Source organism: Diadema antillarum, unplaced genomic scaffold, assembly GCF_040938485.1.
Source record: "Diadema antillarum isolate AM-2024a unplaced genomic scaffold, OU_Dant_1.0 seq00000813_RagTag, whole genome shotgun sequence".
NCBI classification, from domain to species: Eukaryota; Metazoa; Echinodermata; class Echinoidea; order Diadematoida; family Diadematidae; genus Diadema; species Diadema antillarum.
This window is the reverse complement of record NW_027271692.1, coordinates 268,354-284,728: the sequence shown is the minus strand read 5'-3', so window position 1 is coordinate 284,728 and position 16,375 is coordinate 268,354. Positions and strand designations below refer to the sequence as shown.

At 39.4% G+C, this 16,375-nt stretch overlaps 1 protein-coding gene across 1 annotated transcript in view; it reads left to right on the top strand.

The window, feature by feature from the left end:
- Positions 1–16,375, top strand: part of LOC139739732 (disks large homolog 1-like) — a 280,561-nt gene that overhangs the window by 226,093 nt on the left and 38,093 nt on the right. Inside the window, exons 5-6 of the mRNA XM_071650335.1 lie at positions 7,630–7,683; positions 13,503–13,553. Of these exons, the coding sequence (XP_071506436.1) occupies positions 7,630–7,683; positions 13,503–13,553 (105 nt within the window). The remainder of the gene's footprint in view (positions 1–7,629; positions 7,684–13,502; positions 13,554–16,375) is intronic.

Genomic DNA, 16,375 nt, shown 5'->3' with positions numbered 1-16,375 from the left:
CCACCCATGAAAAATTATCACTCCATAAATAGCAGGTCATCATTTTCATCCTCCCCTCCCTCCATGGACAAACAATAAAGTCACACAAAATGGGTGCTAGAAAGACACCCCTTTATACCAGCCCCCCCCCCCCCACCTAAATCTGACAATTGAAGTTCTCTGCTCTGCTCACACACTTTATATCCCATCAGTTAAGCCATTGAGTTTTGGAGTGGACTGAAAATCATAACCAAACCTTTTGGGATATGGGGGAACTAAGGTTCAACTGGTGAATGGCAGCATACTTTGTATATCAAGACCAACAATTTCATATCTACTGAGGAAAGCTCCAAGTTTAGATTTCTGTGTGTGTGTGTGTGTGTGGGGGGGGGGGGGGGAGCGGAGGCCAGCTGTATAAACTGGTGTTCCCTGTAACCTTTGACCCTTGACCTCTGACTTGGTCATCTTTCCACTAGAGCTGTTAGACATATATGTCTTTGCACAACTGTATTGTCACGAAAAATCTTGCACATTAGGTTTATTTTGACAGTACATACATTACACTTAGAACTTCCACAGATGAACATACTCTCAAATTATAACGGATACTGCTTGCCCACAGCTCTTGCTGATGCTATCTTCACTAGGAATAATTGATATGCACAGTATACACATTTACGTGTGTGCATGTATTTATTTGTCTGTGGTCCATCTTTGTCTTCATTACATACAGACATATAGTCATACATACATACATACATACATACATACATGCACGTACATACAGACATACTTGCATACACACATGCATATATACAGACAGATTTGTACACACACACACACACACACACACACACACTTATTTTTCATGGACTTTTCAGGAGAGAATTTGAGAAAGAAATTGTTTTGCTGAGAGAAATATATCCAGCCCACTACGAGTATGATTCATGCTTTACTGCCTAAATGCCCAAATGTAGGGTAATTTTCCAGCATTTGTAGTCATTTGGTATTATCTTTTTTAGGTACCAAACTGTTCTCTTATTTGAATTGTGTAAAATCAACATATTTCCATTCAGGTACTTACATCATATTCACCATGTGTGCTTGTTATCTTGTAAACATTAACTTTAGGATTTTGTATGTTGCAATAAGATGTTGGGATTTCTTGGGGGTTGTAGGCACTTTAAATGCATACTTTGAAAATGCAATATTTTCATTTTAATAATATCTAGAAACCCCTCTCCAGATGTTTTATGGCAAAGCCGTTGTGAAGACATTGTCGTTTGTGAGCTTTCTGCTCTGGACGTAGTTTCGTGCATTTGTCATCTCCTCTGATGGAAGTGGGTCCGAGAAGCTTTTAGGAGTGATTTGTAAAGTTGGTTTGGAAATGGATGGAAGAAAAATGCAAAACAAAATGGGAGTATCTGGCCAGGAAGTCAGCCCTTTCGTCTTGAAGACAAAAAGAAGCCTGAGCAAGACAATACTCCATTCTGTAATTACGAGAAAGAGGGAGAGAGCAAGAAAAGTGATATTAGGATTAGAGGTGAGCCCGTTGGCCAACAGTTCATTTCGGCAGCAATTACCTAATATGCCCTCTCAAATTAGCGCCCCTTCTCTTTCTCGCTTTCAATTAGGCTGATTTCGTCGCTCTCGCGCCCAAAGCTCGCACGCCGAATACCGCAAACATAAGCTTTTCATGGGTTGGGGAGTCAAACAGCTTTTGACTGTGTCATCATTGAAATTATCATTTGTGTGGTGTGTTTTATTTCTTCTTCAGGAAAATAACTTTTCACCTCCATTTCTGCCCAATAGTTTCTCCCCTAACCCCCCCCCCCCCCCCGACTCCCCTCAGGGGAAACAAAAACAACAACAGAAAGCTGCAAAGATGGGCAACAAGATAGAAGAAATGTGGCTGATTTTGAGATTTCATAGTAGCATCTCTAATGGATGCGGCTATGTCACAGGATATTTTGCGGTGGAAAATGTGAGATGGCCATGCTGGGCTTTACCTGGATGAATTGATAATGGCTTTGTCTTATTTTTTTTCTGCAGGGGGAGGGGGGAGGTTCAGAAACTGATGTTGAAATTTGGTGCATTTCCTGCCCATTTACGATGTCACAATTTAGGTTTGATATGAAGAATTTCTAGAGATACACTGGATACATCTGGTGAAATTTATGAGTTAAACTTTCCCTGTAATTCAAGCCTTTACCTTAACATTTTTTGCTGAGAATCAGATTCCTATTATAGCAATTTACTTGCCTGGGTATTACCACTAGATGGAAATCTTCAATTCCATTCTGGCCTGCCCCAAACAAACAACCCACCTGGATTTACTGCTATCATGAGAAAATATGCTAGTGGCATTTCTTTATGCACCAGTGGCTGACTGAAAGAAGTATTTTTAGATTCTCATGGGATGTTTGTTTGTTTGTTTGTCTTTTATTTTCCTTTTCCGTTCAGTATTTTGAGTTTGTTGTCAGGGTGGGGGGAAAAAAGCTGCCGACTCGAAAATGCGCCTCCCCATCGTCGAGTAATGAGTGGGACTAATGCAAATGAATAGCATCGAGGAGATGTTTGATATTCGAGAAAATCAGGAGATCTGAGCGTAGCAGAGGCACCATCCAGCTTCGATTTTTACCTCAGCTTTAAAGGTTCTCTGTATTGCAAGTGTCGGTAGCTGCCACATTGTATCATTAATGGGATTGGGGGTCCATGGATGCCCCCCCCCCTTTTTTTTACAGAAAAATGAAGAAGAAGGAGGAGGAAAAGGAGGAGGAGAAGGAGAAGAATTAACAAGACAGTGTTGGAATTTGAAGAAATTACTTAGGAATGTGTCCCCCCCCCCCCCCCAAAAAAAAAAAAAAAAGGAGAGCAATTTTAACGGAGCTGATTACGCAATTGCAAAGATTTCATTAGGGGTATTTGCTCAAGCTCGGCAAGTTTTGTGTGCTCAGCATTTGCGTTACAATTAATGGATCGCACACTCTTCCGCTTTTGCAACAGCTGGTAGAGAAAGAGCATACCAAGCTGCGTGTTATCATCAGGTGAGACCTAGCATGTTTTCTTGTGAGGAATGGGAGTAAGTGCATTAGAAGATGTCAATATTCTAGGTAAGGTACAAAAAATAGATACATGTATATCATTCAAGGGAGAGTCTAAATTCAAGATGAAAAGGGAGCTAGTACTACGAATAAGTTGTAATGTATGGATATTCACAGACAACAAGAAAATGTTGAACACCAGTATGATGAGAACCTTTAACACACACACAAAAAAAAACAAGAAAAGGTAAAATTTACAACATGCATGACTGCTGCCGTTCTATGTATGTATTGGTATTTATCATAATATCATCTCTGATCTCATCCTTTATGAGATATGAGCAATCAACAACGACAAAAAAAAAAAAGATAATGATATTAAAAGCCAAAGAGAATGCATAGCTTTAAAAGGGGAGTTTTACATACATTCATTTATGAAGCAGAATGGGGACACCAATGTAAAGATGAGTAGATGATGAACGTAAGTCCTGCTGTGCCCTTCCCAAAGTGAAGAGGAAAAAATGACTGGAGTTCTGCAAGGAAGAAGTGCTAATCATTGCTAAGTGACTGAAATTGTATCCATCGCCCTCATTGTAAAGCAATACGAGCTGGAGTGAGTTGCAGATTCAACGTCATGATGCGTGATTATCCGTTGAGCATAATGCTGTCATAGTAATGCAAGGTTTTGATGTATTCAAGCCCCTATTCTGCAGCTTCGGAAAAAAAAAAGAGAAGAAAATGATTTGAATTGTGAAGGTCGTTCTTTCGTAGGTGCTTTTCAAATATTTGAAAATTTGCCTGCTTGCAGGAATGGGCAGGTGTTCCGTGGTAAAATTTGTGTAAGCATTGTCGTTGTTTGTCGGATAAATATGCATATTCAATACCCAGTTTTTTTGACAGGCATTACTGCGGTCGATTCCACAGGTTTGCATAGTCGGCTCCGCTGATCAATGTTTGACATCTTCGAGAAGGAAATTGCCGCCTGAAGCTCTGGTGTTGATGTGGTCATCCCCCGCCCCCCTGCCGTGCTCAAATAGTTGCGAAAGAGGTCAACGGGCGGCGATAAAGCGGGGGAGAACTATCGGCGAGATTTGGCACATATAGGGGCTATTCTCTTGTGAGGAAATGTCCTGGTTAGGAAATGAACACACACAAACACACACACACAAAGACAGACAGATACAGTATGCGTGCACACACACACATACACACACACAAACACGCATCATTGGATCTATTTGGGTCGTGTGATTACCTTGGCTAAATCTTACTATTTTTCCTCTGTCGCCGCGGGTCCGCCTGTTGAGCGGTTGTACGGAAATGGTGCCCGACAGTGTAGACAATATTATTCTTTCTTTTTTTCTTTCCTCCTCAAACTCTTGATCTCTCAATTCTTCTTCCTTCTTTCTTTCATTTCTCTCATTTCCCCTTTTCCTTCTCCATTCTCTCTTGCTCTTCTTCCTCTTCTCCTCTTTTCTGCCCATCCTATCTCTCATCCCATCCCTCTTCATTTCATCATGGGAGTTTATGTTCAGATTACAGCAAAGCTATTTTTGGCATGTATGCTATTTGTATCTTATTTAAGGCAAGACTTATGTGCACTGAGAAAGCTTGGCTTTTTGCAGGAAAAAAAAATAGATTACTTTGTGATGCAAAGGTATTCTAAAAATAAAGCCACAGAATCAATTCACATTCCATTCATTCTCTTCCCCTCCGACAACACAAGTACCGTTACCCCTAGCAACATGGCCAGCCCATTTGTCATCCCCATCCCCCCCCCCCCTTCAACCAGTGTACACTTGTGTCGAGCCTTCATACAGCATCTTGGGATGGCGTCATTTGACTTCTTCTTCTGAACATCTCTATTGTAGTGGAGGTCTTTGTTTTGTTTTGTTTTGTTTTGTTTTTGCTTTTGCTTTTGCTTTAAATTGCTTTTTTGCAGCAAACACTGAAGTGACTTCCATATAAACACGAGCTAAAGAAGGCAGTTGATTTGTCATATTACAATGACCAATACAACAGCCGTGGAAAAATTGACACACACACACCACTGGCGTGAATAGATAAGCCGCTCGCAAGCTCGCATGGAGGATACGTAAAAAAGGGTGATTCCGCTAGGCGATCTCGCGACGGCGCTTTAAGCAACATTGGCAGAGCAGACGAGGCTCAGTTTTATGATATATGCAATTTAAGTGAAATGGAAATTGAAAACTAATGTGAGTGGTGGTCTGTCTGGCTGTACACTGATGTGATATAAATGCAACAAGTCATTAATGTCTAAACACAACTCAGATTTCTGCCCAGTGTTTACTTAACAAAGAGGACGTAAAACACTTTGAACATGTCATGTGAGAATTATGGAAATCGACATCGATATTTTATTTCAATATATCTCGCATTGGCTCTTGTCATCTCTGCATATAATAACTTGAGGATGCATATTACTTCAAGATATGGGAAAGCGATGGGATGATTTTGTCAGATTAGCTGGAATAATCAGCTCTCCTCATGTCATCAATTATTTCCTGAAGTGGAAATGATCCGCCACATGGGCCAAATGGAAAATAAATGAAGCACCCATCATTAGTCACACACACTCCATGAAGTCGCGAAATATTTCATGTGTGGATGGCATTCGCAGTGCTGCGTAAGAACTTTAACCCGTCCGTTCCTGGGATAGATTTCACTGCAGAAATCATTATCATCATACTGTCATTGATTTGGCTACCCTGAATTTTGCAGCACATCTTACCTAAATTGGAGACGTATAGTATACTACACTGAACTTATCAAAGTAATTAGATCTGTGCTAAATCAGTGAGAAGTGGAAAGAATCGCAAATTTAAAACAGAAACGTTTGACGAAGATAGTTTACAATGTCTACCAATATTAGGATCAGTTGTAAATGTAGCACTAAAGGGGCTTTTGATAATTATGTAACTAAGATTAACAAGTGCATAGAGTGTTGTGCTACCTTTCAGAAGCATCAATGCGATTTCGCGGTCTACGTCACGGTGTGGTTTGCGCAACTGTCAGACTGTAAACTATATGGTGCTTTGCAATATCTCCTCCAGATGTAGATTGTGCGTTCTTGCGCTGATAAAAGTACATGTATGTGCGTTCTTGCGCTGATAAAAGTACATGTATTTTGTTGGCAACCTTGTGAAGAGAAAAAATATAAAAAGCCCCACGGCATGCTATTTTTTCTCCCATGTTTTCTGTGAAGACTCTTCCCTGTGGATGACAACTTAATTTTTATAAAATGAGGACATTATTAGCCCGTTGAGGACGAGTCCCGAGTGTACTTGGGCAAGTGTCTAGATGGGAATGCATGTTGTAGCAAAATCAGCCCGTCCTCAACGGGTTAAAGAAGTGCACTGATTGAGAAAAATGAAAATCAAGAATCTCAATTGAAGATACAATGGCTCTCACTGCCATGAAAGAAGAAAATCACCCTGTGTCGAGATGTTGATATGAGGGTAAGAAGCAGTGATTGAGAAAAAAGAAGATTGCAGATATCCACTAGAGATACAAAGTCCTTCAATGGAAGAAAAACACTGCCCAGTGTTGGGATGTTCGTATCGATTGGGGGAAAGGGGTTGATTTCTACCCCAAATGTGCTGTAGGGATGCCCGTTGTGTGAGAGGATAGTGTCCTCCAATGCACTGGGGTAGATATGATTTGTGGAGCAATTAGCGCCAGATTGGTTTAATTGTCATGGTGTCTCACGCCTCCAGTTTGACGTAATGAAAAAAGCACTCATTTCCTCTCTCTCTTTCTGCCCCTTTTTTTTCTCTTTCTTTTACTATATATCTTCACTTCTCAAGCAAACGCTACATGATTGCATTACAGCCACTTGACTGAGATCGTATTTTATTAACAGTTTACATCTATCGCCATTGAAGTTGCGATGCCGGTGTGTGATTTCAGCGGAAAACAACATTTTTTAAAATTTCTTCTTCCTCTTCTCGCAATTCATTGGACCATGTACTAACAAGGAAAGGAAGCCTGAAAAATTAAAAAGCATTCAGTGGGGGAAAGTATGGTGGAAATTTCACAATGAAATATTAAGTCGTTGTGTAATAGAAATTAAGAATAATTGCATTGCCAATGATGATAATATTAACAGTAGTGTTCTGGCTTTACATATACCAGTAGTTGATTGATGTTCTGTGAATAGACCACAGCTCAGATTACGATCATGATAAAGAATGACAATGGTAATATTTAGTATGAATATGACTATCACTCAGGGAATAATTTCCTTCTTGAAATTGAATAGCAATTTTAGTCGAGGACATACATTTTTGAACAAATTGGTGTACAAGCATACGTAATGAAATTGCCATGCAAATGACATTTTGTATAGCAGTCATACCAAGATGCATAGTAAATTGCTATGCCGTACCAGGAAAATTATTCCTTGTTGCTATCTTCACATCTCTTTCATCACCACCACCACCCTCATCATCATCATGATAAATGATATAGTGTCAACTGAAAACAAATTGTCTCATGTCTCACACCAAAGGATGCCCTTGTTTCCATGGTAACCATTGGTGCTGTTCTATATTTTTTCTTCCTCTGTCTGTTTTCCCTCCTCCAGCCCTCACCAGCCTTGTCACACGCCAACTCAGATAGAATAGATGGCTCACCCGCAGTAAGTCTGACCTCTGGCCTCCGACCTTTGACCGTTGACCTTTAGTAGACATGTTGTTGTCGTGAACCATTCATTGCGTAACATTTAGAGTTTGTAGCAAAATGTGTGTGTACGTTGTATGCCTTTATCCTTTCTTTTCTCTGACTCGAATAGAAACAGAGGGGTCACTTGCTGTAAGTCTGACCTCTCACCTCTGACCTTTGTCAGTTTGACCATTGACCTTCAGTAGACATGCTGTTATTGTTAACCATTGTGTAACATTTTGCTTTTGCTTTTTGATTTGTGTGAGTATGGCTTTACCCTTTCTTTTGTTCAGTTTTGGTTTTCACGATATGTGCATGCATGTGTAGACGCATGAAAAACAAGCATGGCTTTGAGAGTCTAGTAGCAGCATCAAGATGGTCAGAAAAGAGACTTTTTATATCCTGATGTGTGTGTGTGGTCCAGTTGTTAATGCTCGACTCTGTTTTGTAACACCAGTGTTCGTGGTGCTTCTCATTTGTGTGTTTGTTACCTCCGCCAAGGGGGGAGGTTATGTTTTCGTTACCGTTGGTTTGTTTGTTTGTTAGTTAGTTAGTTCGTTCGTTCGTTCGTTCGTTCGTTCGTTTGTCTATGTGCAAAGTAACTCAAAAAGTAGTTAACGGATTAAGATGAAACTTGCAGGAACGGTTTGGAATGACACAAGTAACAAACGATTAACTTTTGGCAGTGATCCGAGAATTTTTGGGGAATTTTTGAAGGATTTTTGATATTTTGGCGGGTAGGGTCAATGAACTTGGGAGTTCAGGCTGCGCGTACTAGTATTTGAGGTTTGCATGCGCGCACTAAAGTACGTGCTCTAGTTTCTGCCAGGGAGTTGAGGGTTTATGACGTAACAAAGGCTTCTCTATTGGGAAATCGGGCGGCTTTCAGCACACAATGCAGTACGTATGGATGGAAATCACTGATCTCTGTGGAAGAACAAGATCAGTGCGGGTGAAAATGGGTTGCATGCTTGGCGGAGGTCTGCGCTTTCAGAGTGCTTCTCTAGTTTGTGGATGTGCTCAACAAACACAAATGTCTTTCCAATGTGATTACCTTCTGTGTCAGTAGTCTGTATGTTGTCTTTTGTTTGTTCGTTTGCTCGTTATCTGCGGGTAGATGACGTTTGATCGTGTTTCAGTTCCGCTTTGCTCCTGGAATCACTGGACATGATTGTCTCACGAAAAGGCGTGTGTGTCATCTTTCACGTCGACCTCAGTTGTGGCGGCTTAAATGTTCAATGTGGTCATTTTCACCGACGAGGTAGCATAAATGTGCGTCAAGCACACTTATCTCATTCTGCATATAGATACATTTATGTTTCTTCATCGCATGTTGTGTAGATTAATGTGGTTTGTGCCTCGAGATGCGTTTTCATCCGCGGTGCATGCTGTTCGTGTGGTTGCGTGTCTAATTTGCTGATTGGGGCACGCATGAAATGCTGTATGTAGATGGAGTATTGTGGCGCTCTTTTAATTTCCAGGGAGGAAGTGGTGAATGCAAAAGCTGCAAGAAAATATTTCTTTACATTGCATCCGCAGACAATATGAACAGTATGTCAGTACTGTAAAAAAAAGAAAGTCGGAAAATGGCTCAACAATACCACAAATTGGCATGACGTTGACACACGTGAGCAGGATGCATTTGATATAAATTTGAAGTCTTTCATTAACAAATCTTAATGAAATTGCTAAATGATAGTTTGGTAATCAGTGGGGTCCATTAAGGATATGGTGCTGCCTTCTGTTGTGCAGTATTGATCATCATCGTACACTGTACTGCAGCAGATTGGGCATTCAATTTTCAATAAAGTGAACCATTGATAAGGGCCCAGGGGGTCCCATTCATATGTGGGGTCCCAAGGCCCTGTTTTATAAAGCTGTTCGTAAAGTTATGCACGATCATACGAACGACTGGAATATGAACTGCCAGAATGTGTGCAATATTTTCCCCTTACATTTTATTAAGCAAAGTATGGCTGTATGTCAATATTTCATCTATATTGGGGTAAAAATACACTTTCACCTAGAAAGATTGTGTTAACATGTTAGAATAATCATTATCATCTGCAATTTCAACTTTAGCTGTTAAAATTAACAATGATTAGGACACCCACTTGGCTTGCCATATTTAAGTTATTCGTAAAGTTGTGCATAACTTTACGAACAGCTTTATGAAACAGGGCCCGGGTGTATCTCGTGTCAACAAGTGTAGCATCGCTCATGAAAATAATATCATGTACTATGATTTCTGCATTCCTGTACATGTACATCGGAGCATTCTTTTGATGGGAAATGTATGTAATGATGCATATCATGTGTAGTATTTGATAAATATCCACCGTACTTGTCCCTCTCAGTGTACAACCCTGGCCATACCTAGATTCAAATTAGATCATTCCTTCACAATTGCTTGGGACTTGGCATTTGTAGCAGTTCAACTTTCTGCAACTCATAGCTGTCCATGCTGGCTACCTGTCATGATTCTTTTTATTGCCATGGTAACACACTCACTGGAGCTATACTCTTTGATAGCTTTAGGATGATTTAAGATGGTCTGCCCACAAAGCAGCATGACAAGGGAAAGATTCAACTCAAAAGTGGCTTGCAATTAAAAGAAAAAAAAAACGAAAATTCATGTGAAGAATATCCTGCTCATTGTCTAGCATTCTTTGAAACGCAAGGATGCCAGAAATGCCAAGTGTTTCTTGCGATCATTTCAGCTTGAAGCATGAACATATCTCATGATGTAGCTGGATCTGTGGTGTCTTCACCAGTATCTTCAAAAACAAAACAAATTATAAACAAACGAATCAACAAAATTGCCCAGGTATCAAATAGCAAGGTAGCAATTTGTAAGTATTTGAAGATGGGGTAAGTTGGGGAGGGGGAGGGATTCCCTGTTCTTCTTATCGTACAAAGATATAAAAATATCTCAGCATCTTTTCTTCATGTGACCACAAAAAGTAAGAAGCAAATTGTCATGACAGTTGTTAATGAGAAAAGAAGTCTGCATGTCGTGACTTAGAAGCTGATAATGAAAATTACTACTGTATATCACACTACTGGCCTGGGCTAGGGACCAGAGAAACATGATTTTTTTTTTCTCTTATCTGCGGATGTCTGTCACTTGTTTTTTAACTGTGGATATGCAATGACATGCTATGTATATCGGATGCAACCTGTACTGGAGGTGTATGTTCTCTTTGCGGTATAGTCACGTTAATGATTTCTACCGATGGCACAGTGTAGGTTTCTCTTTATATGCTAAATAAATGAAAAGTTTTGCGCATACAGCTCTCATGACCACGCTTGGGCAGTCTGATAGTGGGGAGATGTATGCAGCATTGAAGTGGTTACGTATGTTTCGCCTAAAAAATCAAACCGTGCACACAGGGACGAATATCGCGGCATTAACTTTGGCATGCAGTCAGGCTCCTCGAGAATTAACAGCAGCCTAATGAGCATTTTGAATGTTTCACCTCAAAAATCAAATCTTGCACTCGGGGACAAACATCACGGCACCGACTTTGACACGCTGCTGGGCTCCATGAGAATTATCGGCAGCCTAACGAGCATTACATATCACGCTTCTCGCACTTGTTGGTAGCATCGATAAGTGTGCCAGGTGTCTGTCAGCAAACACAGAAAAAAAAAACCGAGGGTGGAGAAAGGGAAAAAAGAGAGAAACCGTTTGGAGATGGACCGCTGAGGTCTTGACAGACCAAACACTAATTCGGGGGGAAATTAAATCGCCAATCAACCTGCGGTTCCGTTTGTCCGCACCTGCCGTTGCGCCACACTCCCGGGAAGTGTATATGACCCTGGAATGTGACATGTCCGACATTCAGTGAGATAACAGTGAAAAGAAAAAGTTATGAGAAAAAAAAAAGGAACTGAAGATGAGGGCGCTATACAGAATGAAACTGTTTTGTATCGCTGTGAGAAATGCATGTGGGGAAACTGATACTATTATTTTGATGAAAAAAAGAAAAGAAAGGAACTCTAGCAATCAATGTCAGACTAATCGATAAAACACCGACTTAAAATAAATTGTATTGTCTGTGTTTACATATATGCAAAATCGAAGTTGTGTGAGTCTCTGTCATTTTAATGCGATTCCCCCCCCCCCCCCCCCCAGCAGCCCTGAATAATTGATCTCCAATTGTGTATTCTGCTCCAACTATTGCTTTTCATACCGCAGATTGCTTCAATCTAATTTTCAGTTCCGTAAGCCAAAAAAATTACCAGTAGAGATTATATGCATTGTACAAGGTCAGAGTGGCAAACCTGCCTGGAAAAGCCAATAAATCATGAAAACAGCATGTCATTCTGATATGGCACAATAGGAATACTAAAAGGTTTAAAGAGACTGCCCATTAAAAAGAAGATAAAAATGCAAAACAGAAATAGCAGTATTTGTAAGAGAAGTAGTGCCTTGTCATTTTACAACAGGTACAGTAACTGTAAAACCCAATATTTTCACGGCATGAAATTTTCGCTAATTGGAGCCGACGGCCTTTTTCGCGGCATGCAATTTTCGCGAGTTGTCTCTTACATTTAATGTGTGTAGTGTGGACAAGAACTTTCACATGCATTTTAATTTTGCGAATCTTGGCTCTCGCCAAATTCGCGAAATTGAAATGCACGCGAACATTCCTCGTTTTACAGTAGCTCAGTCGAACCTGCTTTAGTGACCACATGTACATAGAAGAATGGTTGTCTATTAACACCACTATTAAAAATTTGTTTTACACATTAACAAACCTGTCTATACAATATAAAGGTCTCCTTGCCATGAAGACTGCTGTTATTTTGTCTCCATTTTGTGGACTGTTTAAACTGGAATTTTTGTGTATTGTACATGGGATTTACTTTTTGTTTCCTTATTATTTTTGTATGCATTAGACAGACATCACATGATCTGACAAAAATGATCTGGGTGGACAGATATTGTTATATTTTAGCTATTTTCAATGTCAACCTTGTAGCAACAAATCAGTGAGCTCATGTCTACAAAACTGAATCTGGATCAAAAAGAGGAGTAGCTCAGGTTTCTACTCATTTCGTCTGAAAGCTTCACCCCTTCATCTGACAGGGCTAGGTTGTGTCACTCTCCGAAGTCCGTCGAAAAATTGCTGTTATCCCAGAGACTGCTGGGGTAGATATCCTTTTTCAGTCGCCACGTGAGAAAGGGATCTGATGTGATGTGGAAAATGCCATGATGTTGCAGTGTATGGAGTGCTGTGCTGTATCAACTTTAATACATAATGAGGCATCCATTGAGTGTTTGATTTATTTCATGTTTAATTTTTGTTTTGTTTGTCTCTCCGTGTGCTTTGTTTGTACGCATTGCACCATATGCTGCTGTTGTGCTAACAAGCGTGTCTTCATTTGCTTTTCCAGAGGAACAGTACAGAGTTGTGTGGATACGGTAATATTGTGATATTATGGCTTGTTGCATAATGAATTTGTCATGTTTCCCGTAGAGTCGCAATGAAGATTCTCCCGTAAAATGCCCCGCACCCAGAACTGGTATACACTCAGATTGGATAGGGGCTTTGTGTTTTAGCATAATATATTGGGCTACAAACTCACTAGCATGCTTGCCTTGGGCAACCAAAATTCACTGTTGGACAAGGAATATACAGACAGCAGGCCATTTGTTGAATGAATGGTTGATATGGGGCACAGGAGAGAAATATATTGTGTTAATACACCCTGTTTTGTGCTAAATGGGCTTAAATCTATCTATTTTCATTATTTTTGTCTTTCTCTGTGTTTTGTTCTGCTCTACAGATACAAAGCAAAGAGCCCCAGTGGCAATACGAGGAGATCACACTTGTCAGGGTAAGTTGTCAAAAATATATCTCAGAAATATATATTCATTCCTTTCTCTCTTTTTTAAATCTCTTTTTTCCCCCGGCCATCTCTCCCCTTAACCCTGTAGAGATGTTCTGAAAGGAGAATTTGTTTATACAAAGATGTCCTCACGTCAGATAGAAAATGACATTTGTGGAGGATGAAAGGGTCTTTCTGTCTTTTTTTCCTCTCTCTCTCTTTCTCGCTTGTTATAATTTATTTAGGAATGGGTAGAGGGCATTGGAAGTTTAATTGTCCTCCAACCTGGGGTAGAATTGTTATCAAATCGATGGAATGCGATCTCTTTTATTATCTAAATGCTTGCAATTCTTGGTAAGGAGCTCTTTCAGGAGGAGGACTAAGTGCTTTTTGATTAATTGATTGAGTCAAAGAATTATTCCTTTCTGTTCAGCCCGACTCCATGCATGAGCTTCACAGGGTTGCGCAATGATATTTGGTTTGTGAAATCATACATATAAATGATTGTACAATAATACATATAGGAGATGATTATTCAATATTACATATAAATGATTGTGCAATGATACATATAGATGATTATTCATTATTACATATAAATGATCGTACAATAATACATATGGAGGATTATATAACATTACTTAAATGATTTTGCAATAATACATATAAACTGAGTGTACAATGATCATATAAATTATTGGGCAATTCATATGAATGATTGGGCAATTCATATGAATGATTGTGTCCACTTCCTGACATTGAAAATTGTTATATCTTCCAGTATGCATACTAGCATGAAATTGATTACAGTACGGATTTAATAATTTAAATGCCCAAAAGCCTCATCTAACCCATTGCGTGCCAGATCTAGGAATGACATGCATCAAGTATTTGGATATATTGGGGTTGTTGGGTTAACTGAACTGTGATCCAAAATATAACTATCCTCTTTTCAAAGGAGCGAAAACAATGGAATCTGAGTGATTATTATCATTATCATTTGATATCTGTACTCATATATGAAAAAAAAATCTAGTTACAAGTTTTGATGAAGATGGAAAAAACGAATGAATGGATGAATGATTATGTATGAATGTGCATTAGAGTGTGGGATATAAAGAACAAAATCGAAATTGTTTCATCCATGAGAGAGATATGTGTCAGTTTGAAGTAGAAAACCTGATTTGAAAGTAGCAGTCATGCAGAATTCAGAGCAGGTGAAAAAAAAAAACAAACAAACAAACTCTGGACTCGTATTCAAAACATTAGGGTATAAGAAAAGAATTCTTTTATAAAGAGAGAGAAAGAAGGAGATCTGTGCTGTCAACTCCTCCGTCCACAAGCTAGGGATCCATCCACACAATCTGGCAAGAAGCAATCTCAATATTCATGGTTTTATGCGGAAACTTAATCTTTTCAACCTGTGTCGCGAAAACCAGGATGGGAATAAATGCAGCAAGCTGCCGCCACAGCTCTGTAATAGCTGCAGAAGGGCAAAAAAGGAAGAAAGAAAGAGACTTGTAAGCATAACAAGAAAACAAAAACAAAAAGAAGAATGCTGAAATTCATATATATACAATATTTTAGTCAGTCAAGGTACAAGTTTGATCAATATCTCTCCAAAGCTGCTTCATCCATTTATCCATATCTCAGTCCCATTTTTATTTGTCGCATTTGTTCAGCACAAGTCCTTGCAACTCGAAAGGGTTTTGCCTGTTTTATTTTTTCCCCTTTATATTCTTTTTTCCACTTGATATCCTCCTATTCTGTTGCATTCTTGTCCTTGATTTTCCTTCTTTCCTTTTTACTCCTCTCATCTCTTTTCTCCTTTTGTTTCTCTTTCTCCTTCCTCCTCTTCATCCTCCATCTCATCTTCAGTTTGTTCCTCCTGTCTTCTTTCACACTGTGTTTTCTGTTTGTACCTTTTGTCCTCATCTGCTACTATCTCCCTCCTCCTCCTTCTCTTACTCTTCCTCTGTCTTATCTCATCATCATCATCATCATCATCATCATCATCATCATCATCATCATCATCATCATCATCATCATCATCATCTTCATACAGTCTATTTGTGTTTGTTCTTTCCTTTTTACATTGTGTTCTCAGTTGCTCCTTTCTTTTCTCCTATTCCTCCTCTTCCTAATCTCATCTCAATATTTGTGTTTGTTCTTCCCCTTTCTCATTTTGTTCTTGTTTGCCATTTCTTCCTCATCTCCTTCTATCATCCTTTCTTTTCCTTCTCCTCCTCATCTCATCTTCATAATGTTTGTTGTTCTTCCCTTTTCACATTGTGTTCTCTGTTGCTCCTTTCTTTCTCATCTATCTTCTTTTCTCCTATTCCTCCTCTTCCTAATCTCATCTTCGTATTTGTGTTTGTTCTTCCCCTTTCATATTATGTTCTCTGCTTAACCTTAGCTTTATTCTTTGTTTCCTACTATCATCCTTTTTCCTCCTCCTCCTCCTCCTCCTAATCTCATCCTCATATTTGTGTTTGTTTTTTGTTCTTCCTTCCTCGTTCCTCGTTCCTTCTCCTCCTCCTCTTCTATTCCTTTGACCTCCATCATCTACGATACATTCTTGCTACGTCATCTCGTTCTCTCTATCCTCCTGTTTCTCATCCTTCATTCTCTCTCTATATCATAGACAGTGTATCATATTCTTTTAATACTTGGTATATGGTGTATACTGTGCTGGTTGCCTTTCCATCACATATATCACATCAGCCTTCTTTTCTTCTCATCTTTCTTTCCACTCCGCATCTCTCTCTTTCAACCAATATACTTCTTTTTATTTTTCTCTCACACTTTCACAGATTGTAACCATGTATTAT